A 27310-nucleotide genomic window follows, 5' to 3' on the forward strand; every position below is an offset into this window, starting at 1 on the left:
ATGGTTCTTGATCTATATCACACCTCTTCCCAGGAACTCCTTTCCTTCAGGACCCAGGCTGGGCGTGCCTTTCACTCCTGGTTCCATGAGGTTCCCTGTCCCTAGCAGAGGCTGGGCAAGCACTCCCGTCTACTCAGTGTGGCCTTGGCCGGGTGCCCTGAGCTGTCCTCCAGGCTGGGCCGCAGCCAGCTGAGGGTGCAGCTGGCATCAAAGACCATGAGGTCACGGCATTCAGCATTCGGGCTGCTTTGGGCACCAAGGCTTAACATTCATACATGTCTGTAGAAAGGTTATTTCAAAGTTGTTTTTTATTCAACTGTTATTCAGCATTATACAATACAGTTTATAAACAAGTGTCTGACCTTGTTTCCAATCTTTATTTAAAAATAAATATTATTGACAGTGAATTTTAATTATGATAAGACGTATCTTTTTTTTAATCAAAATGTCTCAAAAGAAATAATTTACTTTAATAAAAAAAAGAGAAAAGCCCCCAAAGGAAAAAGTAAATTAAAAATTTCCTAAACACAATAATCTACTAAAAATATTTTGCTTTGTCAGAAAGGCTTTGACCCAGCATATTTACGTAGTATCCTAAAGATAACTGCTCAACAGTTCGTGCAAAATGAAGACTTGGAGGAAAAGTTTAGAAAAGAAAAATACATTAAAATAGAGAAATCATTGATCCCATGCATACTGCATGGTCCAAACTCCATCTTATTTGGAAACTAGATGCATTATTTTAGGTGGTCTACATTTGTGTAACTTCCCCAAAAATATGATTTATTTATTTTCCACGTGGACTTGGTCATGCTTCTCTGAGTCTGTCTGCGTCTGTCTGGCGATGCAGTCCTCACCCAGGGAGTGGGCAGCCACGTGGGCCCACTCAGGAGCACAGGACAGTGCGTCTGTCAGGGGCCCACCAGCAGGCGGAGGAACTTATGTACAGCTAACAGGAGCAGGGACAGGAGCGGGTCTGTGGCGTAGTTAGGGCCGGTGCCTGCAGGGGACGAGAGAGGGACAGGGTTAACACCTGATTCACCAGAACCCAGCGGCCTATGCACAGACGGGGGAGGATGAGCCCTCCCCCGGCTGGGCTCTTAATGTCAGCACCCAGCTGGTACCCAGCTGGCACGCAGCTGCTCTGCGCTCGCTTCCGATTTACCGACCGCACAGGAGCTCACCGTGGTCAGACACAGGGGTGCCCCTGCCTGAAGGGCGTGCGCTAGATAGTAGATCCAAAATCCAAACATTATTTTAGTTGAATAGGAAGACAATATGCTCCCTCTCCACCCCCACCCGCAAGACTACGCTGCAAAGTGGCCTCAGTGTTTAAGGCCCAGCTCCCCACTCCTCCGGAGAGACTCCATGGTTGCGCACAACTCCAGCCCCTCCAACTCCTGCCTGAACTGCACAGTTTTGCATTCACAAACATCCCGCTTAGGCATCCTGATGTCTGCGCGTGAGTCCTTTCCACAAACTGTCAGTCCAGCCCTTGGGGTCACAGTGGGGCGCTCAGCAATCTCTGGCTGGTGGAGGTGGGTGGGCCAGGGCCCCCCAGGAGTGACCCAAGCACTGTCCTGGTGGGAGGTCACTCCCATCTGCTCCTTCAATGCGGCCTCTAACCCAAGCCTCTGGCCCACTACTGGGATGGTAACATTGTGCCTTCATCCTCCTCACCGGGGCTGCCTGCTCGGCCCCCCATCTGTCTGTCATAAGGTCTTCATCTGTTTGGAGGGCCTCCTGTGTAACTGGGCGAAAGCCTACCCATGAACTCCAGGCTTCTCACCTGGGAGTGGGATGCCCCCTCCAGGGTCACTGAGAGGAGCCAATGTGGAAGCACCATGCACGCCCCAGGTGCTGCCCAAACCCTGGGGACATCACTACTAACTTGCATAGAATCGGGCTGCATCCGTGGAAGCAGTTTCCAGCCCCACCCTGCTCACCTGCAACATATGGAGGCCTCTCCTCCCTTCACCCCACCTAGCCAGCTGGGCTGGAGCTCCGTACCTGGGAGGAGAGACACAGGAGGCCCTTCCCTGTGCCAAGCAGATGGTACAGAGGTTGTGGCCACTTCCACTTAGCCGCCTGCAGGAGCTGCTGCCAGGCCGGCCAGATTTGTGGCTTCCCTGACAAGGCTGGGCCTGAACCCACAACTTCCTCCCCTTTCCAGGTGGAAGAGCCATTTTTCTTTTCTTTGCAAGGTGTTTCCCTCAATCCCAAATCATTCTTGTGTCTTGGGCCCCAGTCTCCCCTCTGTACAAGGAGGGGGTTGGACAAATGATCCAGGACCATTCTGGCTTGAGATGTCAGGATTCCATCTGTTCACTTTCAAAAAACAAGGGTTGTGTTTGAAGATTTGAAATAAAAGAGGGCATAGGCCATCCGCTGTGTCTGTCTTATCCAAGGTAAATCATTTCTGCACATATTTCTGAGCCCCCACTGAGAAGCACAAGGACAGGAGAATCCAAACGTGCTAACCTTCCCTTGGGGTATTAATTTTTCACACAGTCGTCACTCCTGACCCTCCGTGCAGCTTGGCCCGAGTTGACATCCTGCCTGTTGCCATCTGTCCTTGGGGAGGACCACAGTGTGGTCACTCCAAAGACTTGGGTCTTCTTTTGCTGCTCCTCACTGCCACATGTCTCTGGGAAGGACGAGGGTGGATGCAGTGACGGACTAGTTGATAGATGGCCAGATGCCTGGGTGGATTCACCGAGGCTCAGATGCATGGAAACAGGGATGCAGCCGGCAGAGCACTGGCTCCTGGGCACACAGGGCTCATGTGGCCAGACCGGGCCCACTGGCTTCCACATCTCCTGGTGCCGATCTTTTTGCTCCTGCAAACCCTGACACTCAGGCCCGTGCAGGCGAGACAGAAACAAGCACGTGAGGCATTTAAAAGCAGATGTATGTGTGCAATAGAACTCCAGATCCTCAAGGCACTCAGGGGCAGGAAGCATGGCAAATGGGCTGCGAGCCAGGCAAGGTGAACACTGCAGAACCGTGGGCACAGGAAAAGGGAGGAGAAATTTTAATTTGCCTCCAAATACTGTTGACTTGTCTTTTCCACTATTACAATCTCACTTACTCACATTTAAAATTTTTAAAAGTTGCACAAGACTTTCAAAAGACCCTGGATTGAAGCAACCAGCCTGCCACTGTGCTGGGCCAAGGGGAGAGCAGCAGGGGCTTGGAGGATGGGACTGGTGGCTCCCAGAGGCCAATATCTGGGGAGGGTGGACACCAGGGTCTTCAGTGTCTCTGCTGGTGGATGTCTGGGGGTGGGGGGAGCCAGGTTTGGCTCCTGGGTGGTACTTCATCCTCTCTCTGACCCAGCATCGCCACAGAGGGGACTAAGGGAGGTGGTATGGGGCAGTGGGCTGGCACCAGGACAGCTTCCAGGCCAGGTTGCTGTGTGACCTGGGCAACACCCTTCACCTCTCTGGGTCCTGTGGCACACTCCATAAAATGCGGATGTGCATATGCATGGCTGCACGAAACGAGTATGTGCAGGGCACGTCTCACCAGGTTGGGGTCCAGATTAGCAAGACTGCAGTGGCAGACTGCAAAAATGGCTACAAATGCCCCATCCTCCCGCATCCACTTGCCCCCAGTGTCCACACTCTAGATAGTGCCCTCGCACACTCACGCTGGGGCTGGCCACAGGACTTGCTTTGGCCAATGAATAGTATCAAATGTGAAGCAAGCAAAGGCGTGAAAAGTGCACTGAGGCTTGCCCTTTCTCTGTGGCTCTTGGAACCCACTGCCATGTGAAGAAGACTGGGCTGGCTTGCTGCAGGATAAGAGCCAGGAGATATCCTAGCAGAGGTCCCTCTAGACCAACCAGCCCCCAAATGAAAGGGCAGATGACCACAGATGCATGAATGAGCCTGACAGACACCAGCAGGAGAAACACCCAGCTGACCCACAGAATCATGACCTAAACAGATGACTGTGGTGTCACACCAAAGCCACCAAGTTTTAGGTCTTGTGTTACACAACAAAAGCTCACTGATAGATACAATCATGTAAACAAAAGGGCCTCAAACAGCCTGGAAGTGAATAAAATGTCAATGAAACAGGCAACACAGTTACTTTTCTGAAAAGTGTTGGAGAAGAACCAGTTTTGAGGGTTGTCCTCCTTTTAAGAGAAACATTTTCCATGACAGAATAAGCAGGGGAAACTATCTCCCCAAGCATTTGTTTTCAAGACAGACTGACATCCCTGGACCTCAGGGCAAAGGAGGACTCAGGTTTTGGAACCTCTTGCTACATCACTCATCGGATACCCAAATGAGCCAGGGCAGACCAAGGAAGACTGGCTTCCAGGCTGCTCCTGGAGGAAGAGGGGTCTTCACATCAGAATGGGTTAGAATGCAGGAGTCTGGCAGCCCACTGTCCCCCTCCCCACATACTATCCACTTGGGAGGGACATTGACCATTGTCTAGCACCTGGCTGTTCCCCCCCACCCCTCAGCATCTGCTGCCCTAGTCCCTGTTCTCACTTTCCTGGAGCAAGCTAGAACTGCCCACTGCCGTCCAGGGCTCACCTCGACCCTCCAGGGCAGGGGCCAGGAGGGTGCCTTTGGCTCCTCAGTTGAGGCAGGACCTCCTATCCTGGCCTCTTTTGTCACGCGGCGTGGAAAGGTCTGTGTTCCTGGTGTTCCCGAGGACGTGGAGGCTGCCGGGATGACTGGTTGCTAACAGTCTATCTATTTTGTCCTTTCCTAAGGAGTACCGGGGACAGCTCTACAACACGCGGAAGCTTATGTCACGGTTAAGCTGGAAAATCAGGCTGCTTGAGAGGTGAGGGAAGCATCTGTTGGAGTAGTAGCTGATTCACTCTTTATATGAAACAAATATCACCATGTTGTTAATCATTCTTAAAGAAATCAAAGCTGCTCTGTGAATATTAACTTTTATCATGTGGATGGTGAGTGGGATAAGACTCACGCCAGAGCCATTTAAAAGGAGCTCCCAAAAATGTGGGCTCACCCAGACCCATGGGCACAGCAAAGGCGCCAGTCCAAGCAGCTTCCACTGGAAAATCCTGCTTCTCTATTTACCCAGCAATGGCAAAACTCCAAAGACCATGTCAGAAAACAACAGGGAACCTCTGGGGCCATTTGTCACCTAGTGATGAAAGTGAAGGAGGAGGCTTGGCTCCAGCCACCCTCTGGGATCCTCACTTTGCCCACATTGTCTGGAGGCCAAGCCTGTGAGTCTGGTTCCTGGGGGGATGCAGAGGTGGTAGCTGGACACCCCAACTCTGGCCTGGACTCCTACAGGCCTTGGGGCACTGAGGGGACCACTCCCACGCTGCAGGCATCAGGATCATGGTGGGCTGCTCCCCAGCTGACCAGTGGGGATGGCTAGCCAGGACAGCCACTGCCCTCCCTCCACCCGCCCAGCCCACGCTTCTAGGATCATGGATGGTTCTCTTGGTCTCAAGGGTAACTTCTGTCCCGGCTGTGGTCTGCAGCACCTGTCATGCAGGCTGTGGATAGGAGAGAGCTGCAGCCTCTCCGCTTCCCCACTGCAGGCCTGGGAGCTGCAGCCGAGGGGCCAATCTGGGTCAGGAGTTTGCAAATAGTGCCCCTCAGAGTCTGGTGTTGCTCAAAGGCTGTATTTTTTTGTTTTGTTTGTTTTGGCTACAGCTTAAAAAGTAAAAATTTATTTCAGGTTTGAGAAAAGTAAGTAAAACTAAGATACATCTGAGGTCTGGTTCTACATGCAAGAATGGCTAACAGGCTGGTTCCGCTCTTGTGACCTAAGCAAATTTGGAGGTTCACTCTGTGGGTCTGCCCTTGCCCCCTCCAGCGCTGCACTAGAATATTCCCATGTTGAGTACAGGTAGCCAGAAAAGAACTAGTCCAGTCTCAGTGGACAAAGCCACTCCACCGGTAAGCATGGATATCCTGACATCAGGACTATGACGAGGGCCTGGAGGACAGACCCCTCCTCTGTGTCAAGCAGAGCAAGCCCACTTATGTCCATTCAGCATTTTGTGCTGTCATGACATGTCTTTTGAATAAGGGCTTTTTGGCTAAAAAAGTTAGAAAACCAAGTGGAGTGCCCTGGATGAGGTTCTTTCAGCGTGGATGTTGGATTCTATTCCTTTCCCCCTTTGCTGCCATCTGAGAATGAGAGAAGACGGCCAGCTCCCAAGTGGCAACAGTCTGAGCTTGGCTGGCCTTTATGGGCTGGACTTGGACATCCACTTACCATGGAGACCACGGTTTGTCTGCCTGGGGCAGGTGGGAACAGACCAGCTCTTACACCCTGTTCCCATCACTGGCCCTGCATCCCCAGCCCTGACCCAGCTCCATCCTGGACCCACGCTGTGAGTGTGGTGGTGGCCGAGCCCAGCCAAAGAGGAAGGCTCCCCTTGGAGCTTCCTGGGGCCAGGGTACGAGGAGTCTCTCTGTGCGTTTGCAGGGGCTTGTGGAGTAGAACAGAGAGAGCTCTTAGGAGTCATCTTGGCTATGGTTAAACACCATGCCGTTATCTGCAGGGGAGATGCGTAAGGTCGCAGAGCCCAGGGGCAACAGAAAGGCACCAAGTTGCCACTTGAGGATTCAATCTGGACTGCAGAAGGGTCTGATTTGGTGCACACAGAGCTCTAAAAATTGTAAATTATAATCCAACATGTAAAATGTGGGAGACTTCTACCTAAAAGCACAGATCCGAATGTCTACTGGAAAGGCCCAAGACACAGCAGCTCTGGGCCTGCTTAGTCACCAAGCTACACGACCAGCAGCTGTCTTCTCTGCAGGAATCTCCTTCTCACTGCTCTCTCCTGAACCCCAGCTGGGCACAGGGAGGCTGCCAGTTACCTCCCTGGCCCCCTGTGCAGTCGGGCCTCCCTTCCCAACCCGCCTCGCTCACCTCCATCCCCCACACTTGGCCCTTTGTGGGTGACTGAGTTTGCAACCTCTGAGCCAGCTCTGGTGTGGGATCCAGGGGGCCGGGCTTTCAAGCCGACTTCATCCCTACACCACTGTGTGATGATGGGGAGCTAGCCCTCCTTGCCCTGACATTCCTGGCTTCCTGATGGCCACCTGCACCCATCCTACTCTGGCTCTCTGCCCTCCCCTGGACGCTGTGCTGGTTAGGCCAGGTGGCCCAGCCACAGCTGGGTGGGAAGATGCCACCTTGCAAGAGGCTACTTCCGTTGTTGATGTTTTAATTTAAACCTCTTCATGGATATTTATTCAAAGGGAGTCAGCAAGGAATAATCAAGCACTAACGGAATTGGACAGAATTAATTTCTGTCATAAGATTAATGTGCGCTGGTAACTAGGGCAAAAACTAGGAGCAACAAATGGCCTTGGGTTTTAAAGGAAATTGGAAGTGTGGGATGTGGAGATGCAAGAGAAGGGATGAGATGTGGGTCCCTCAATCCTGTGTTGACCCTACTCTGCTGGCCTGTCCTACCCCAGCCTTAGGCAGCTGGCTCCTGGGTTTGAGAACAAGCTGTCCTCCTGGTGGGTGACAGCATGTCTACTGGGAGTGATGCCCACAGGGCAGCCTCCTTGTCTAGGCAGTGGGAGGAGCCTGAGCGCTGCTGGGCTGAAAGGGGGCAGACACAGGGGTCGCGCATATTTTAGCCACGCCTCACTGTGCCCTCTCCCCTGCCATGGCCCCAGTGCAGCAGTGACCTCTTAAAGTGTTTTCCTGCCTCAACTGCCACGCCGTGCCTATCTCCCACCTTCTGACACACCTGGATAACTATCCCTAAGGGGCAAACCTTCGATGGGTTCCCTCTGCCCTCAGGAGAAAGTGCCACCATGTCAGTGGCACAGCTGGGGCTGCTTCGTAATCCTCCCCAGCAACCTCACCCCCTCCGCTCCTCTGCCACCAGTCCTGCGCTCCGATCCACTGTTCCCTGCCAGCACCTCGAGTGCACTCCAGGCTCACCCTGCAGAACCACTGAGTCCTCCTTTCCCTCTGTCTGGGTCTGACCTGTACCTCAAGCCTGGAACAAGTGCGCCTCCTCCAGGCAGCCCTTTCTGAGCACCCAGACACAGAGGGCTTGGCACAAATGAATGTCTGTGTTCATGTGGCCCTTGCCCGTGTCCCCTTCTCCCCCAGCCCCATAAACGGCTTCCTCACACGTCCTACCTCTCCAGCCATGGTGGAACCGCACGTGCCAGAGGGCTGGCCCCAGGCCTCCTCCCCTCCTCTGCCCCCAGCAAGCAGCCCCACCCGCATCCGGGGCTCAAGTAGACCAAGCCAAGCACTTTCAGGATAATGATAGCAAACTTGGCTAGCTCCTGCTGGGGCCAGGCACTGTGGCAAGCACGTTACTTGAAATCCCATCCTTTTTACTGCAGGAATTACTATTTTATCCCTATTTTACAGATGGGAAAATTGAGATCCGGAGAGGTAAACTGACTTGCCCAAAGCCTAGGGTTGACGGATAAAATACAGGATGCCCAGTTAAATTTGAATTTCAGATAAACAACTGATAATTTAAGTATATGTTAATCCCAAATATTGCATGGGACACACTTATACTAAAACGCTATTGATTGTGTATCTGAAATTCAAATTTAACAGGGTGTCCTATATTTTTATTTGCTAAATCTAGCAGCCCTACCAAGGCCACACTAAAATAAATGGCAGGTCTGGGACATGAACTCAGACAACCTGGCTTCTGTCCACGTACCTAACCACCACACACCAACTCTCAGGGCTGAAGAGCCAGAACTCTTCTTCCCACAGTGCCTCGGCTAGACCACAGCCCCAGGCTGCTTCTAAGGGAGAGAGCATGGGAATGAGATGTTTTGGGGTTTTTTTTGTATTTTAACATTTATAATGGCTTTTAAATGTGGTCAACTTTGTTGCTAGCTCCTTTCCAGCTTCTTAATTCTTTTGAAATGAAGTCCTGCCCCAGATGATCCTTTAATGGTGCCACTTAATGAAAATGGTTAACAGGCTTTTCCCTACGGTAAGGCAGCTGGTGTCTGCAGGGCCAGGGGCAGCCCTGACCACAGTATCAGGGTACTTCCCAGGCAGGGATGGTGGGGGTTCTCTCTTAGTTCTGGGTCTCGTCTTCAGGGGAGGATCTCTCACCTGCCCATTCTTATTCTTTAAACTTTGAGGCTGCGGGGTGCAAATAGGCCTGTGGTTCTTGGTACTTGGTGCCAAGAGAATTCTTTCCTTTAACCCTCTCAGGAGGCTTTGGGAGGTAGGAACCACTATGCCCTTCCACAGGTGAGACAGAGAGGTAAAGTGACTTGCCTAAGGTTGCACAGCTGGTAGGCAGTAGAGGAGTTATCTCTAGTTTACTCCCTGGTATTTTCGAATCAAGTCCAGGACGCCTTCCTGACCCTACCCTCGGGGAAAGTTCTGCCTCACCTGCCTCCACACTTGCCTCAGGTGCCCCAAGCTCCAGGCAAACTGGGCTGCTGCATAGAGGCCACATGTGCTATCACTTTCCTGCCCCCCAGGCCTTTGTTGGTGCTGATAGACAGCCCTTTCCTGTTCCCTCCTGCCCAGAACCCACCCATCCTCCGCAGCTCAGCCCAGAGACACCCACAAGGTGACCTCCAAGACAGCTCTTAATCTGTCGGCTTCTCACCCCCGACCCACATTGCCCCAGGCCCACCCCTGCCCTGGTCCTTTAACCCTCCCTCTTACCACATCAGGTGGGCAGCGCAGTACTCCTGACCGGCCTCTCCACAGCCACTAACCGAACTAGCCAGGCAACTGCCTAGCCAGAGGCCAGAGTGCCCTTTTCAAATGTAAAGTACACATCATACCCCAGCCCCGTCAAACCCCTAGAGGTTTCATCTAGGCTGAAGACCTAATTCCTCACTGGGCCCCTCCTCAGCCCCCCTGCACCCTTACTTCTCCTTTCCGGGTCCAGTATCCTTCCACACTGCTTACCCCCTGTCCTCTCATTCACCACCTGCCCCTCCCCTCCATGGGGCTCCCTCAGACACCACGTCCTCCTTGGCCTTGCTGGAGGCTCCCTTTGTCCCATGGGCTCCGGAGCAAGTCACATTTACACTGGGCTGTGTTTGGGCGGCCACTGCGGTTTACCTTTCGACCCCTGTCTCCTCTGCCAGTGGGTAAACCCATCATCACCTAGGACCCTGCCCACACCTGCAGTGCTCACAAAGTATTTGTTGAACGAATGAATGGGAGTCTTTCTTAGACGACCCCAACAGTCTAAGCAGGCATGATGTGCGCCAGGCATCAGCCAGATGCTTCATGTTTGTCATCTTAAACACAAGCTGTATCTTCAAATACACGCTGGGGCTGGAGGCCCATGGCTATCTGACCTTTCAACTGCCCAAGACTGTGTGCACACATCTCTTTGTCTACCTTTTCTCAAATGAACTTCACCATTTTCCCTTTATTCCAATTTCTTCATTAAATAATTTTTGTTCTATTATGCCACGTGCAGCTTTATAAACCGCTTCAAATTTTTCCCTTAGGAGAAAAAAATTTATATACATAAAAATATAAAAATGTATTTGTGTATTTTGTATAATTTATATATTTATATATTTGCATGTATGTGTGTATATATATATATATATATATAAATATTCGGACTAAATCAGTTGTTTTAAAATCTTTTAAAGCAGTGGAACTCCTTTTTCAAGCTAAATGCTGCATGGAACCCCAATATTTAAAACCATTAGAGTGGGAACTTCCCTGGCGGTCCAGTGATTAAGACTCTGTGCTTCCAGTGCAGGGGGTGTGGGCCCCATCCCTGGTTGAGGAATTAAGATCCCACATGCCGGGCGGTGTGGAAAAAAACCCACACAACACCCCCCCCCCAAAAAAAAATTAGAGGCAGAACTGCTCTGGCTGAAGCTGGAGGTAGGGCTGGGGGCCCAGGGTTCCAAGGAACAAAGTTTGGGAACCACTCATTAGAGACTCTCCAGGGCCCCTTCCAGACCTAAAACTCATGGACTTGTAGATGCTGGAGTGCTGGTGTGCCCATTATACAGTTGGGGAAAGGGAGACCTGTCAAGGCTTCAAGTGAGTGGTCCCTTCCCCTCTTTGGGGCATTGCAGCCCTGTTTAAATCCCACTTGTCCCCTCCATAGCCTTTATGTCCCTCGAGGCAGAGTGTGCCCCAAATTCCCCAGGTCAGGCAAACAGTGAACACTCAATTAATGCCTGCTCAGTGAAGGCTTCTCTCTGTGTGGGTCCAGGCCCCAGTCTCCCTTGTCCCACTCAGTGGAGCTGGGCCTGGCCAAGAAAAAGCAGGAATGACATACTGGAGGCCCAAGGCTAGGGAAGAAGGGCTGCAGGTCCCTGAGGCCAGTGCAGCAAGGACACAACAGCAGTTCCTTCCTCTAGATTCCACCGAGGTGACACCTGGATATTTCTTTCTGTTTCACACTGAGGACTTTTCTTCAGAAACACAATTTAACTGAAAAGGTTAGCACATTTTAATTGCCCAGGGATAGTGCTCTGAAAATTCTATAACATGTGCTCATTAAATAAAATTAGCACAGAGGAGCTGCCCAGGATATGTCACGCATTAAAATATGACTCTGTAGAATAGAATGCATTATGAATTATTGCCTTGTGTATTTTTTGTTACATTAGTCTTTAATGTGAATACAGTTATTCATCTGCCCACCTGGAGATTTGATTTTTTAAATGCTTGAAAAAATATATTAACTTTTACATGGGCAATCATCATCAAGTCTTGGCCAGGCTACATCCACCAGAGTGCCCGGTGTCCAGCAGAAGGAGGGGTCCCTTGCTCCTGCCTCTCACCAGCGAGTGACAGAGGTACCTTCTGAAGACTGAGGGATTCAGGGACCTGGGGCAGGCTGGGGACTGGCCGTGTGCCCTTGCTCTACCCGTGGCCTGGGACGGCAGGCAGAGGCATGACCTGGCATGAAATTCTGGGCCTAGCCAGTCTGTGCCATGCCACCACCTGGGACCTTCCTCCTTGTGGCCTCCCCTTCCTGGAGGATGTGGACTGAGTGTACAGAGTGCAGGTGTGGGGAATGCGAACCCTAGGCACGTCTGCAGCCCCAGCCCCACTCCTCCTGCAAGGCCCATCTTGCGTCTCGCATGCACTCATCTTCCCATCCGTGTTTCATGCACATATCCACTCATCCTTCTTTCTATCCCCCATTTACCCATCCATCCACCCAGTCACACCCTTTTCCCACACATTCCTTCCATCCATCCACCCATCCACGTCCATTCATCCTTCCTCCCACCCACCCCCAACCTCTTAGTCATCCAGTCACACATCCTTCCCTTCACTCACTCATCAGATACTTGTTTTGCTACCCATCCATCCATCCCATCACTCATCCATTCAAACGTTCAGTCCAAGCCCTGCCATCTCTTGGCTGGATCACTGGCTCTAAAGTGGTCTCCGCACATCCACTCTGCTCCTACCTCTCCATTCTCCACAACTGCAGCTAGGGTGTTATTTCAAAAGGCATCATGCCCTGCCAGCCACTTGCTCCCCATCCATTGCCAAAAGCCAAAGCCTCCATCTCCATGGGGTTTAACCCCTGAACTACCCTTGACTTTAATTTCCTCCCGCACACCTTCTTGCTCTCTGCCTTAGCCATAGTAACTCTTTGTCAGGCCTTGCCACAGGATCTTTGCACGTGCTGTCCCCTCTTCCTGGAAGGCCCTACTCTCTCTCTTTCTCAAGCCAACTCTTAATCATCTCCCAGATTATGGCTTAAGTGTCATTCCCTCAGGGACCCTTTCCCTTATTCACGTCACATCTCCTTATTCTTAGTTCCCATAGCCCATGGGTCCCTCATTTAGAGTGCCAGCAACAGCTGCAAATTTTTACTTGCTATGTGACGGTTTGATCAATGTCTGTCTCTCCCTGCTCTGACTCCCAGGACCTTGTTGGTCTTATTCACATTGTGTTCTCAGTGCCTAGCATATTTCTTGCACATAAGATGCTCAACAGACATTTTCTGAATGAACGAGGAAATGAATGATTGAACAAACCAGTGCCAGGCCCAGTGAATGTGAATGTGGGGTGGTAGGGATACAGACATGAGAAAGAATAGGGCCTGCCTTCCCAGGGCATCAGTCTGGATGGGGTGTTCAGTCAGGCACTGACTCCAGGACAGGAGGGAAACGTTGGGGGCCTAAGACAGCAGTGGGGCCCTTCTGAGTGCTCAGGATGGATGAGACCCCTTGGGCTGCAGGGCCAGGAAGACTTCCTCCCTCTGTGGAGTGATCCCCCACTACCAACCCACCCTGGCTGCACCTTTTCTGAGCCCCTTTTGCGTCCCAGCGGAGCCCTGAGTTCATTCTCAGAGTACCTGCTGCTCAGTCTGGCCACCACTGCTGGGCCATCAGCCCCTCCCTGAGGCAGAGGCGGGGTCTACCTGATGCCCTGGGCAGCCCCCACCCTTTGGCCCTAGCCAGACCAGATATAGTTAGCTAGGAACCCCTACCCCAGCTCAGAATGAGCCCTGGAAGTATGTCAGCTCCATCTCCCCAGGGGTTTATTAAGGATCTTTTCTCTGGGCTAAGCGGCATTTGTGTGATAATCAATTGTAATAAGAGTCACTGTGAGGGGACTGACATTGCATTTGGGCTTTCCTGGCTTAAAGAAAACCGAGACTTTCCAGAGGAGAGCAGAAGGGCAGGGGCGGCGGTGGGGGCGGGGGGCAGCAGAGGGAGGGGCTCTGGATCTTTGGCTATATCCATCCGTTAAAGGCAGGCAGACCTCCTTCTTGATGAGCCTGCAGTGCTGCGTGGGAGGGAGGCTCATGTGGGGCCCGAAGGGGTCCTGGCCTCCTGCTTCTGCATGCAGCCCGCTCTTCATCCTACCCTCTCCCCATTGGTCCCTGGGTGCCAAGCAGCGCCTTTATTGGCAGTCATCAGGCTCAGTGAGCCACGGCGAAGGGATCCAGGCAGGTATGAATATGAAAGACAAAATGCCAGAGCACGTGGAAGACAGTGCAGGCTTGAGCCTGCAACACTGGCCTGAGCCCCATCACTTGACACGCCCATCCCTGCGGGGCACCTGGCCTCCCCACACAAGTGGCTCCATCTCGTGTGGTAAGAGTCCCAGTGAGGAGGACACTGGGCACCTCCTCTCCACTTAGGCCAGCCCTGGAGGCTCTTTGGCTGCTTGACCGTCACTAGGGGGCCAGGTGCACAGATGTGATGGTGCAATGTGCAGGTGGGACACGAGGAACCATAGTGAACCTGTCCTTGCTCACCAAGGAGCTCCTGACTCATGCAAAATAGCCGCAACCAGACAAGGATGAGGACGTGGCATCATCCCCATTTCCTTTCCTCCCCCCTCCAAATGGCACGGAGAGAGAAAGGACAAAAATAGCACCTCAATGAGCCACTGGCAATCTGAGTGCATTTTCTGTTCTGAAGCTCCATCAGCTCCTCTCCTCACCTTTAGCCCCATGACATGTACAGTGCACGGAGGGAGACACGTCTCAGAGCGAAGTCTCAAGACCGGAGTCCCCATGCCAGACCCCAGGCCTCATGAAACGACCCTGGACAGTCAGTGCCATTCCCACGAATAATGCCGATAATAAGAATCAGCATCTACTGAGCATTTTCTAGGTGCCAGGCCCTGTGCTAAGCTCCATTCTTTCTGTGGATTATCTCCTCTGATCCTGCCGCTCGCCTTCTGGCATGGGGCACAGGTGCCATCCAGATGATAACAGACGTGAGAACTTGCACGTGGGAGGCAGGAAGCGTTGGATCAGGATTCGAATGCAAGCAGCTGGACTCATGTGGAAAATGAGAAGCATAGTACTTATGAAGGGTGAGAGAATGAGGCATGTACTGTGACTTCTGGGTGGCTGGAGCTCTGTAAGTCCCAGAAATAGGGAGATTGGTTGGCATTCAAACCCTGGCTTGCCTACTAGCCAGCTAGCTGAACAGCTAGCTGAATGTGTGAAATGCAGAGGAAGAATTAAGTGGTTGGAAAAGTGGTAACACTTTCTCCTGAACTGTTGTCAGCCTCTCTCAGGTTTGTTTTGTTTTTTCCACCATAATGGGCAGCTCCTTTAAGAGATCTTGTCTAGGCCCTGACTGACCATAGCCTCCCCGCTTAACAGTGCTGGGTGTCCAGCTGGGTGCACTGGGGAGGTGCCCAGTTCACAGCTGGCCTTCACACATGAGTAGCCCTCTGGAAGGGTGGTCACTTCTGAGATGGATGGAGCAGAGCCCGAGGGCGTGGTTGAGTGGGTGAATGGTGGGGCCCCCAAAACACTCTCCTTGAACCACAAAGACCAGAAGCCAGTCCAGAGTAGCTTTGATATTTCAGCCTCGGGGGTGGTAATGATGGAATGGAACAACCAGTACTTTCCAGAAATAGCCTCACCCAGGATTGCCGATGCAGGGACAAGGCTTCACAAGGCCTGCCTCTCAAGGGCTGTCTCATGGAGGGTGTGGCGTAGAGGAGGCCCGAGTGAGGTCCCGGCCGGCCTCACGCCCTCGCTGCTGCTCAGCACCCCTTGTGGCCGCTTGCACGGCTCTCTGTTCAACGGCAGCTAAACCCTAACCCAGAGGAGGCCAAACTGGGTAATCCATGTTGTATTTATACCACACCTTCCCTGAGAACACCAAAACCACCAACAAGCAGGCTGTTTCTCCCAGAAGCTACATCCCAGGGGAGGAGGTTTGTCATCCTTCATAAGGAAAAGGTAGGGATCGGCAGTTGCAGGTGCTGGGCCTGTTCGCTTGTAAGCTGAAACTCTCCTGCAGCCCTTACATAAGACAAAGTGAAGCTTCTCACTGCTTTGGAGTTTCCAAGAGATGCCTAGTAACAGTCAGCAAAGCATGGGGGAATAGCAAAGATGATACTTTTTTTTTTTCTTGCGCTGCAAAGGTGTCTTAAAACCAAGTCGGCATCTGCCGTAAAGCTTAGAGGTTTAGACCACAGCCAAGCCCTTGCCTCTGTCCACATGGGGCAGAAGTAATCAATATCATATTACAAAAGCTCTTGACCTCATTTATTCCCATGGATGCTTGGGGAATCCTTAATATTCAGAGCTTTTAAAATGTGTGCCTGGCATATTTAATGAGAAGCTCCTTGGTGGGTTCGGCTCCCAGTGACATTTAGAAAGCCTGGCTCTCCGCCCTTCCCATGGGGCTGCCACCCTGGCTGAGGAAAGGGTCTGGGCTCTGGGGAGGGGACTGTTGGATGAAGTGGGGCAGAAAGAGTCATGGGGAACTGCAGAAAGGGGGGACATCAGTGAGATGGGTGTGTGGCATACACCAAGTGCTCGGTGAAAGGCAAGTATTATTTATCATTATTACAATCCTTAGTGCAGCCGTTTCATCCTTAATTTGGGGTCTCCCTGATGCTGAGAGAACAGCTGCACAGTGAGCCGACTCACTGCTCGGTGAGGGACAACGGCCCTTCCATTTGCTGTGACTTTCTCAATCCATGGGGCACAGAGTGGGGAGGAAAAGAGAGGCCTCCAGAAACTTCCCCAGGACTGACCTAAGCAGGAGGACAAAGCCCCAGGAGCCTCTTTCAAGCCTGAAATCACACACTGCCTACAGGAGGCCTCCTCTGATTGCCTCAGCTGGATTGGGGCTATCCTCCCTCAGGACTCCCACTGACACAGACAGCTTTGTCCTGGAGTTCCATGGGCGCCCTTGAGGCCCTGAGCTGAGTCTGTGGCTGCCATCACTGGTTCCTGATCATGGCAACCATGGGACTGGCTGATGAGGGAGAGGACGCCATGTAGTTGATAATCGCACACGTTTGCCACTGACGTGGGTGCCTCCTGTCAGCTGTGAGGCTCAGCCATTTCCTTTATGAAATCCTTTAATTTTCTCTTTCAGGATGCTCAGAGAGCCTCACTTTCTCTTCTCTGGGACAACTTTTGCCAGATTTATCTTCTCTTTAATTATGATCCTTGTGTCACATCAGAGCTTGAGGGAAGAGTGGATTGTTTATTTAAGGTGATGGTTTTCAGGTCCTTGTGGGCCTAGGAAGATGGGAAGACCAGGTGACTGCCGCCTGGCTTGCTGGCCTAGTTGGAGACTCTCCCCACAGCATGGAGATTCTCCCTGGTCACGCTGGTATTGTTTCCGCCAGCTTTGTCATCCACCAGGGGCATGGGTCGAGAGTAAATGCCTTCACCTTATCCACAGCCCCCTTCGGTCATGGTTTACGGTTGCCATGGCCACACCCAAGGATGCTCCTCTTGATGGCTCCCAGCAGTAACAGTTTCTCTAAAGCCATCACACCTATGGCCTTGGTTGTCTTTCTCTCATTATTAATTGAAATATTGAGAGCCAGTTCTCTGTGTGGGTACCAGGCAGCAGTTTGCCACATCCAGCTGGTTCTCTGTAGGGGCCATGGTGGCTCTTCTCGAAGCCGGAGCTCCAAGGCTAATTAGAGGTTCACACGCCACAGAGCTGATCCCCAGGTCCCTGCAGAGGGGAACCTCTTGCCAACATACAAGCCATTTCAGTTGCAAACTGTATTCTATTAAGGCCACACTTGGCTTCACTGTGGCAACTTTCCAGTTAGAAGGGTTTATCTGGAAGATACCGTTTTGTTTTCTCTCTTTCTTTCCCTCTCTTTCTTTCTTTCTTTTTTTTTTTTTTTTTCTGGAAATGGAAGCCAGCAACAAAGTGTTCATGAAATATTTTCAGTGTTCAGATTAATTAGGAGTCAGATTTATGAACATGGCTAAGAAGGAGCCCAATCTCCTGTGCTGGCTCTGCTGTGCTAATCTAGCCCATGTTATTTTTAAGCACAAATATCAAAATGTCTTTTGACAAATGAGATGTGAAATGAATGAGTTTTCACATAAACTTTTAGTGCAAATATGTATTTGGCTACATTGGGCATGTATGGAGCATAGGAAGGCTTTTCTGGCCTGGCTGTGCAGTAGCTATAAAGTATGAAGTTCTGAGTAAGTACCCTCATCCCTTTCCTAGCATTAGTAAAGAGGCTTGCTTAAAAAACAGAGCAACACAGTGTTGTCTGGGGCTTCTGACTTTCTCCCAGGAGCAATTGCTTAACAGGTGACTGTCTGGGGAGGTGGGCTGGGACCATCTCTGAGGTTGCCAATCTGAAACAGCTAGTGTATCCACTCAACCCAGGCCTTATGTGACCTCTTTAATTAGAAACTCAGCTCTGGGTTTGTCTTGGAGTTGGGGTGGGGCAGAATTCATCTTCCTCCCTTGAGAGCTGGGTTATTCCCTTTGTCCCTCCAGATCCACCCGTCGGCTTTCTCCACTCTGCTTTGAGCCCCTGGAAGCTGGCCTGTAGAGCCTGCATCACCTGGTACCCTTACCCTCTGCACCCAGGAAGGTTTGGCCAATGGGAGGCCCTGACAGGGAACTGGAGGGCAGGAGAAGAGAGAGGTTCTGCTGGGCTACTGTGGGTCGGCTGTGTCCCTCTCCCAAGGCCTCAGCTCTTTCAGGGAGGCCTCTCCGTCCAGCTAACCTTTCTGGGTTCTGCTAATTGCTCCCTCCCCTTGCCCCTTTCAGGCCCTTTTAGGCCAGTGGCCCTCAGTGCTACTAGCCCTGGGGACCAGTTCTCATCCTTGGCTGTCCTAACCTTGTTCACACCTTTAAAAAATACTCTCGCTGCCTCTCCTCCATGACTCTGCTTGAGTGTGCCATCTGCTTTGCCAGCATCCTCACTGCTGTACTCTGCAAACACCCTTGCCTGGTAACCAAGTGGCAACAGTCCTTCCTCGTCCCCTCCCCTCTAAGCTGCCAAGAACTGAGAGTGGGGTGACGGGAGTGGTGACAGTGGTGGGGGGAGCAAGACTGAGGTCACCGCCTCGAGCTCCCTTTCTGACTCACGCTGGTGGTGGCTCTGGGTGATTGGCTGGCCTGCTGCATCCCAGGGAGGCTCAGGAGGCCCAAGCGCTGCTCAACAACACAGCCCTATAGAAAGGTTACTAATGCTGTGTTATGCTGTGACTCATAACACAGTCTGCAGTCTTCATTCCGTCCACAGCCCACAGGCTTGGCAGCCTTGAGTGGTGAGGCAGGATGGGGCACTTAAGATGGTATGGGTCCCTCCTTGGGATCAAGCCATTCAGGTATGTTTGTGGATTAGAAGTCCTCTAATCCACTTCTCCATGCCCAGAGTGGGACACAGAGGGGCCCACAGCACAGTGATTCTCCCAAGAGCTCACCTGGAGAGTGAAGGTTATGAGCCTTTTGGTCTTCCAGCTGAAGGCCCCACCTTACTGGCCTTCCAAACAGGAGATGGAGAGAAATTTGGGGTTCTTTCTGAGATATGTCTGCATGGTTACTGGCCTGTTCAGGAGCTAGCAATGGTTTTGGGGCAACAGAGACCTTAGGGGTCACCATACCCCTATCCTAGTTGTGCTGCCCTGTCAGCCCTGGTGGAAGCCCAGCTGGCTGTGCTTTCTGGAGGGAAATGAACACTACTTTCCACTCCAGGGAGGGCAGAGGAGCCCCCTGCCTGGGCTGCTGCCCTTATCCATGTGGGCATTAATATGCTGTCCTGTGGCTGGCAGGTGCCATCAGAACTGGGCTGACCTGAGGACCTTCCAGAAAGAAGGGCACTGTCCATGACACCTTCCATGGCTGGGTTCCTGCTATAGCGATGAGTTAATCTGGAGTCTCCTTGTGGTTGAGCCCAGAGACTGGACATCTGACCAGCCATGGCAGGCATAGTCAGGTCAGCCTTGGTTAGGCTCAGGGGGTCAGGCTCTGGGCAGGGGGCAAGGGAGATTCAAGCAGGAATGATCTCTTTTCACATGGCGCTTCCTTGATCAAAGGCTTTAATGATCCCTGTTGCTCCACTCAGCATTCAAGGCCCTCCACAGCTTGCCAACCACCAGCCACTCAACTTCATCTCCCTCAACCTCTCCTCTTTGGCCAGAGCAGATAATGGCCTTGGTGATAACAATGAACTTTATACAGCAATTTCCATTCTGAGTTCCCTCTGAGTTCAGGGATTACTAAAGTATTTCTGAAAGAAGTACTTTCAGAGATGGTAAGCCACTTGCCTAAAGTCACACAGCCAGTAAATGAAGAAGGCACAATGCATATCTGGGCTCTGGCTTTCCAAATCCTCTGCTTTGCCACTATACTCACGGTCTATGGGATATCCCAGAGGAATATTCCAGCCCAAGACACACATGTTTACTTGCTAGTGCCCAAGGGGATAAGGAAGAAGGGTGTTTTCTTCACCAACTAGCATCAACTAAGTCAGTCACCCTGTAAGTCAGTAAGCGCTTTTCCAGTATACGTACTGTGTGCTAGTCAGAGATGGCTACATGCCCCGTGATTCAGGCTCCTCTTCCACCCTGAAGAGATGAGGCTGGATAACAGTTGCCAAGCCGAGGATATTTTCTAGCCTGCCTTGCATCTGTTGAACAATCTGACTGAGTTCTGGCCAATGGATGAGGGTGGAATTAACATTTACCACTTCTAGGCCTGGCCTTTAAAAACTCCCTTGCCGTCTCCAAATCAGCTTTTCTCTGAGAGAATTAAGCCCTACCAAAATGATCTGAGTGGCCATTTTCTCAATCTTCCAAGAATGACAGATAACTAGATCCATTCTAAATGCATAAGATAGAAGTCAATTCATCACATGCAATGTGTGCCTTAGAGCCCTAGGGCTTGGTGTGCTCAGAGAACTGGGTTGAGAAGGGCTGCTTCCATTCTCTCTTCCCTTGTTTGTGGGCTGTATGTTGATGCCCAGAGTGAGCTTGGAAGCTGCCTCTTAAAGATGGTAGAGTTTCAGCCTGAGTCCCTGAATGACTGCATGGAACAGAGCCACTCCTCCCCCCTCCCCCCCAGTGATGTAAACCAGAAATAATACATTTGAATTGTATTAAGCCTCTGGCATTTTGAGGTTTTGCACAGCAACTGGTATTACCTTAAACTAATATGGGGGAAAGCTCCAAGACAGGTGGGGGAGTTTGGGGAGAGGACCTCCACAGGTTCCCAGCTGACCCACCTTCCCCCACAGTCTGGGGGAAGGTCTTGCGGGTAGCCATGTGGAGCCTAAGAGGGACGAGGTCTCCAGATGTATCCAGCAGTCTGAGCCACATGGAGAAGCTCCCACAGGGAGTATAACTTAGTGAGAAACAACTGAACTGATGTGGAAGACAACTGGCAGGGTCTGAACTGCTTGAAGGCTTAAGAATCAGCCAGAGAGGGAGGCTAGGATGCCTGTCTCCTTGGATTCAGCAGGAGAGCCCAGGAGCCTGCATGCTTAAAAAGTGCTGATGCTGGTGGCAGGTGGTCTGCACTTTAAGAACCATGAGAGTAGGGCATGACAGTGTGCTCCCCCCCCCCCCACAGTAGGTTTATATACGACTGTCCCAGAGCCCAGCCTCCCAGTGACGCAAGGCCAGTAGAGATGCTCTCTATGGGACTATGCATCAAACAAGACTGAGAGGGAGTGATGAGCCTAAAGTCAGACACAGAGAGTGAGCACTGGGGCTGAGCTCATCTCTGAGGCCCCATCTTTGAGTTGGGAGTGGGGGATGCCTTGGGAGGAAGGGCACAGTGGGCAGCAGGCCCTTCCGCCCTCCATAAAACCCCACCACTGCCAAGCAGCCCCTCCTTCTCCAGAGCTGCCTGCTCTGCAGTCCATTGTCCTTACTCTCTGTTCTCTGACTCCCTTCTCACCATCACTCCCTTCCCCTTCCCCCAACCCTCTCAGCTCCCTAGGAGAGCAGGCCTTAACCTCTGGGTGCCCTCCTAACAATGGTGGGGCTCCATCCTCACCCCCAACCCCCCACCACGAGGGCCTAAAGCAGACTGGAGTGGCGATTTATAGCAGAGCTTGTGTCCAGGACCAGCCTGGAGGTAGCCAAGGAGAGCAGAGCCTACACAGCCAGGCCACCCGTATAGGCTTGAACAAAGTCTGTCCGTTCAGTCCAGTCAGGCAGCAGCCAGACTTACAAGACCTGAGTTGTAACCACCTCCTCTCACTCTAGACTGGGCGCTAGTGCCCACCCTTTAGACGCTAAGGGTTCCAGGAGAAAAGCAGGCCCACCGCCGTCGGAGTGCAGCCCGCAGGGTTCAGTTCTCCCAACGCAAGGAGGGCTCCCCTCCCTCCAGCCCGTGTGTAGCGGGAAGTCGCCGGCTGGGCAGCCCGCGCACTCATAAACACACGCCCTGAATGCTCCAAGCGGCCAACAGTGAAGACAGGAAAACAGCAGGAAGAGCGCAGAAGCGAGGCTGCGGAAAACGCTCCCGGGCGCACCCAGATGAACCACCAACGACTCTGCATCCGCAAACGACCCGAGCCGGACCGCCCCTCCGGCGAGAGCCACCCCCGCGCGAGCGCGCCCTCTCGGCGCCGCCCTTACCCGAGCCGTGCCTCTGGCGCAGAAGGACCGCCTCACGGGGTGGCGGCGACGCTGACGAAGCAGCGGTCGCGGCCGCGACGGTGGTGGTGGCTGCGTGGGCCGCGGAGTTGGCGGCGGCCTCGGGGACTCCGGGACGAGGGGCAGCGGGAGGGCTCCCGGGAGGCGGGCTCTTGTCGCCATGGCCGGGCTCCGAGGTGGCGCGGCCCGCGGCGCCGACGTTGTTGGCATTGGCGGCGCTGGCGGGACCGTGGCGACGCGGGCCGCTGCTCTGAATGTGGGACACGGCTTCGGCGGCCTGCATGTTGGGCGGCGCGAAGCGCGAGAGCACGCGCAGCAGCGCCTGGGCCTTGTGTTCCTGCGTGTCGTCGTCGCCGTAGTCCGACACGCGGCACTCGTAGACGCCCTCGTCCTGACGCCGCACGGCCGACAGCCGCAGCCGGTGCGAGATGTCATTGCCCTGGACGCGCACGGTCTGCAAGACAGCGGGGGCTGGGGTCAGAGGCCGGGATGGGCAGGCCCGCAATCCGCGCTCCTGGCCGGCGTAGTGCAGCTGCGCCCAGCCCCGCAGGGCGCTCCTAGGCCACAGCACCCCAACACTTCTCAGACCCGGCTCTGCCCATCATCACGATTCAGGTTTCCTTCACCCCCGTGGCTCCCCAGTGATATGGAGCTCCCAACTCTGAATGGACCCTGGGTGGCCCTGCCCATTGCATCGTGTCTCCAGCTGCCCCATATCTTAAAGGAGTGCTTCAGGTTGCACCCACTGCTCATACAAACCTACCTTCGTGTCTTCCCATAGCTTTCCCTTCAGAACCGCAGAACCCACCCCTTCTTCCTCCCTCTGGCACCTTGGAGAAACCTCAGGCTCGGCCCCGCATCCACTGTGAGGCATGGCCTTACGTCCGGTCCTCCACATCTACTCGCACTAACGTTCCTTAATTCTAGAATCCGGTGGACCGGAGTGGTGTCCGTAGGAAAGCCGCCTTGCCCTCAGAGTGCGCATATATACCTGCTCCCGGCTCCAGCCCTTCTCAGGTAACCCTCTGCTCTCCCAAGGAGGCAGGTGATGCAGAGGCTGCTGCCGGACCCGCTCAGTCCCTGCTACTTATGAACTTGCCTCTCCTCGGCAGCATGAAGCTCCGGACAAAGCTCATCTCCCTGCGGCCTGGTGGAGACGCCGGGGAGCAACAGCTTTGTAGCCCTCACCGAGCTCCCAGAGAACCGTCACCTCTGAACCGAGCATAAGACCTGGTCGTCTCCAGGCCCTGATACTTCCACGCTCCAGCTGGGAAAGCTTGGGCACGTCTCCTCCCCAACACTGGCAAGACTCCTCCCCCTACCACAACTCCCCAAGCCAGCCCACAACACCCGGCACCGCGACCCGCAACCCAGGCGGAGGAGAGGGCTGCAGCGGAGGGCGCCGCCTGGGCGCCGGGTGTGTGCGGGGCACGAGTGGGGGCCACAAGCCTCAGCACCGGTCGCGGCTAGGGCAAGGAGACTGAAGGAGAGTTTTACAGGTGACTGTACAGAGGAGGAAGGAGATTCAGGCCTGGGACCCTTGATTTACACGAAAGAGAACCCTATCCGCTACCGGTGACAGATGGCGCCCCGACACGCCAAGCAGCCGACAATGCAAGGCTGCGAGCAGGGCCCTACACCGCACGGCCGCTGAGCCTTTCTAAAAGGGAGGAAGCTGCGGGGCGCAAAGCGGCCAGAAGGGGTCTCCCGCGGCCCGCGCTGGGCTCCACACTTACGCTGATTTTAGTTGCATCCTTATTTGTTACCTAAAATGCAAAGAGGGAGAGAGAGATATTAGGCTGTCGGCCTTCAGGCTCAGGGAACTCAGATGAGCCTCCTGCAAGAGGATCCTCCGCAGGCGGACTGGGACTCGAAACCGCTCGGGAGGTAGCCACAGCTGAGGGCATGAAGGACATCAGGATTTTCAGGAGTTTTACCCCGAAGGAAGCAGGGCTTGCAGCTAGCATGGCGCCCGGCCAAGGAGGGGCTGCCCTAGCACACCTGCCTGCCAAAGAGGGGAGGCTGGATTGCCACCCGGTGGGAAGAAAGGCCAATTTCCCTCCGGAGGAGCATCCTCATTCCCTGCCGTGTTTCTCTAAACCCCTTGAAAAGCTGGATGGAGGGGCCGGTGTATCTGCACAGGACCCAGTGGGAGACGTGAGCAGTAACTAAGGGTGGGACTCTGGGTAGAGGGTAGGTAGGTGGTGTGTGTGTGTGTGTGTGTGTGTGTGTGAGAGAGAGAGAGAGAGAGAGAGAGAGAGAGAGGGCGCCAGTGCTAGAGACTGTGGTTTAAGAGGCAGATGGGCAGTGGGGGAAGTCCCTCTGATCCTGCGTGGGCTGGAGGTAACCTGTACACCGTGCTCTGCCGGCCTCTGGAACGCAGCCCAGAGGAGCTTAACTCCTTGGTCCTGTGCCCTGGGGACCTCAAAGTGGCAGAGGGCAGGGAAAACCCGGCCCCAGCAAGGGGTCTTCTTTCAACACCCAGCACCCATCAGCCTCTGGGCCCGCAGCCAGCAAGAGCAGGCGAACTGGATGAGGTGCGGCTTCTTAGGGGCTAGGCGTGGAGTTCGGGGAGGTTTCCGGCGAAGGAAGTGAATTAACAGGATCTGGGGGTAACAAATGCTGCTGTTGAAGGTGCTGTGGGCATGGGGAGGGTAGGAAATGGGTTGCACCACAGGGCGGCGCCCTGCCTTCCTCGCCCGGGTTACCCCAGCCGCCCGACACGAGCCGGGTGAGCACTGGCGCCGCGTGGGCGGCCGGTTACCTTGCTCCGGGCGCCGGGCACGCTAAGCGCCAGCTCGTGCAGAAGCTCCCGGGGAGGCTCCTTGAGGTACCACCACTGAATCTCCAGCGAATACGAGGTGGCTCCGCTAGCCCGGAACGCGCAGGGCATTTCGATGTCGTCTCCCTCCCGTACTGTCACATCTTTGGGGACTTCAGTAAATGTAGCTGGGGGCGGGGGAAGAGAGAGGCGTGACCAGCTGTGGGGCGGAGGCCTGGGGCAACCCCAGGCGAGACGGTCGGTCCCCGGCTCGCTTGGCCGTGTGCTTCCCACCCCCCAGCTACTCGTGTGGCCCAGGCGCTGGCAAAGTTCGGTCGAGCAGCTGCCGGGCTGCAGGGGAGACCGGCTACCGCTGCAGGCTGCTTCCCTCCAGATCGCGAGGGGCAGCAGGGGCGGCTTACGCTTTTTCCCCGCGCCTGGCCATACTACCAGAGCTAGGCTGGGGCGCGCCAACTCCCGGCACCCCGCAAGCCGCCTGTCCGCAGTTGGAGCCCCGGTCCGGCTCCGAACGACCCGGGCGCGGGCGCCAGCGATGCGGCGACCCTTCGCCTCTCTCCAACCCCCTACCCCGCCGGGCCCGGGCTGCACACCGGGATTGCTGGAGACTGTGAAGCCTTCCCCTTCTCTTCCTCCTCCTCCTCGGCGACCAGGGCAGACTGGCTCTGGCGGCCCCGGCAAGGACCCCCGAGCCCCCAGCGGCAGCAAAGTTCCCGCGCTCACCGTCGGCCACGAAGAGCAGCAGGGCGTGCAGCAACAACGGCGGCAGGTATCCGGGGGCACCGAGCCGGTTCCTCTGTTCCATCTCCCGCAGGGGGCGGGGCGGCTACGGGAGCGCGGGCGCGGAGAGGCGGCTGCGGCGGCAGCTCGGGCTCGGATCCGGCTCGGGATCGGGCTAGGACGCCTCCGAGCCTGCCATGGCCCCGCGCGGCGCCCCCTCCCCCGGCCGCCGGCGGCCGCCAATCAGCCCCGCTCCCTCGCCGGCTTGCCCGGCGCGGCTCCGGCTGGGGGCGCTGCTCGGGGTGGGCAGAACGCGAGGTCCCGCCGGGAGGCTACTGGCGATCGGTTCGTGCCTCCCTCTCTCTGGTTATACACTGGACCGATGGGGACCCGCAATTCAGTCTCTGCCCGGCGGGCCGGTCAGGGGCTGGGCCGCCCCGGGACCCATCCCTGGCCAAGAGAGTGTGCGCCTCGGAGCCGTGAGCTTCTGCCTCTCAGTTTCCTTCTGGTTTGGCTCCCGACTGCCACCTCCTCCGGCTCCCGCCCAGCCCTCCCGCTGTCGCCTCCGCCGGTCCCTCCTCGGCTCTTTCCGCAAGGCAAGTGGGCGCTCAGCCGCGGCGCGCAGACCTGGCGTCCGACCCAGCGCAGCGCCAGGGAGAGAGGGTCCGGCGTGGCCGACCCAGAGCCGGAGAGAGGCAGGAGTGGGGGAGGGGAAGGAGAAAGGGAGGGGGCTGTCAGTGGCTGGGCACTGTGCCACCTCCACCGCTGCATCACCCCTCCCCTCCCCTCCCCTCCTCTCCCCTTCCACAGCAGGCACCGCCCCCGCCCCGGAGCGCCCCCCCCCCCGACCCCGGTCGCTTGGAGGGACCACAGTCTCTCTGGTTGCAGCGCAGCTGCGCCCCGCGCCCGCTTTGGCTGGGGGTCCTCCCACCAAAACTCTCCCTTGCTTCTTTCCAGCCTCCAGAGCCAGAGACGGCCGCTTATCCCTGCGCCCCGCGGGTACCGAGGCCCTCTCCGCAGACCCCCGTCCTCAACTTCTTACCCCGGTTTGGGCAATAAGCTGCCCCGCTCTTTGTCCCAGGCCCAGGCCATGGCGGGTGGGTGGGCACCGTGGGCCCGGGAGAAGGGCGGAGCGCTGTGCTGGGCCGGGGACGAGGCTGGGTGACGGCGGCAGCGCCGGGAGTCTGCAGTGTGCGAACGAGAAGTGAGCGCAGAGCGCCCGGCGAGCAGGTGCCAGTGGCGCGGAGAGCGCAAGAGCGAGCCAGAGAGCAGCAGCCGTGAGTGACGGCAGAGGCGGCGGGGGTGGGGTGGGGGGGTAGCGCCCGGCACGACTCAAGGCCCCGGAGGTTTCCGAGACGGGATGGGGTTCCTGCACCTTGATCGCTGGCCCCTGCGTCCCCACTTGTTCTTCGCCGGTCGCGGCCCTCGCTTTACCAGGTGCAGGGGGGTATCCCGAAGAGGCAGGAGGCAAAGGTCGGGTCCACAGCCACGTTCCAGAGCCCATCCCCCGGCTT

General features: G+C 54.8%; 1 protein-coding gene across 1 annotated transcript; it reads right to left on the reverse strand.

Moving 5' to 3' along the window:
* Positions 1-911: 911 nt before the first annotated feature.
* VSTM2B (V-set and transmembrane domain containing 2B) lies at positions 912-25881 on the reverse strand. The gene is made up of 5 exons (XM_059905218.1): positions 25800-25881; positions 25062-25246; positions 24034-24063; positions 22280-22751; positions 912-1000 (listed from the first exon to the last, which is right to left on the reverse strand). The coding sequence occupies exons 1-5, from the start codon at positions 25879-25881 to the stop codon at positions 912-914; spliced, it is 858 nt and encodes a 285-aa protein (XP_059761201.1).
* Positions 25882-27310: the final 1429 nt, after the last annotated feature.

This window comes from Balaenoptera ricei, chromosome 19 (genome assembly GCF_028023285.1).
Source record: "Balaenoptera ricei isolate mBalRic1 chromosome 19, mBalRic1.hap2, whole genome shotgun sequence".
NCBI classification, from domain to species: domain Eukaryota; kingdom Metazoa; phylum Chordata; class Mammalia; order Artiodactyla; family Balaenopteridae; genus Balaenoptera; species Balaenoptera ricei.

Coding starts and splice junctions, on each gene's coding strand:
- VSTM2B (XM_059905218.1), bottom strand. CDS start 25,881: ATGGAACAGAGGAACCGGCTCGGTGCCCCCGGATACCTGCCGCCGTTG. Junction 24,064..25,061: donor TGCCCGGCGCCCGGAGCAAG/GTAACCGGCCGC, acceptor TTTGCATTTTAG/GTAACAAATAAGGATGCAAC. Junction 1,001..22,279: donor GCGCCAGAGGCACGGCTCGG/GTAAGGGCGGCG, acceptor CGTCCCCTGCAG/GCACCGGCCCTAACTACGCC.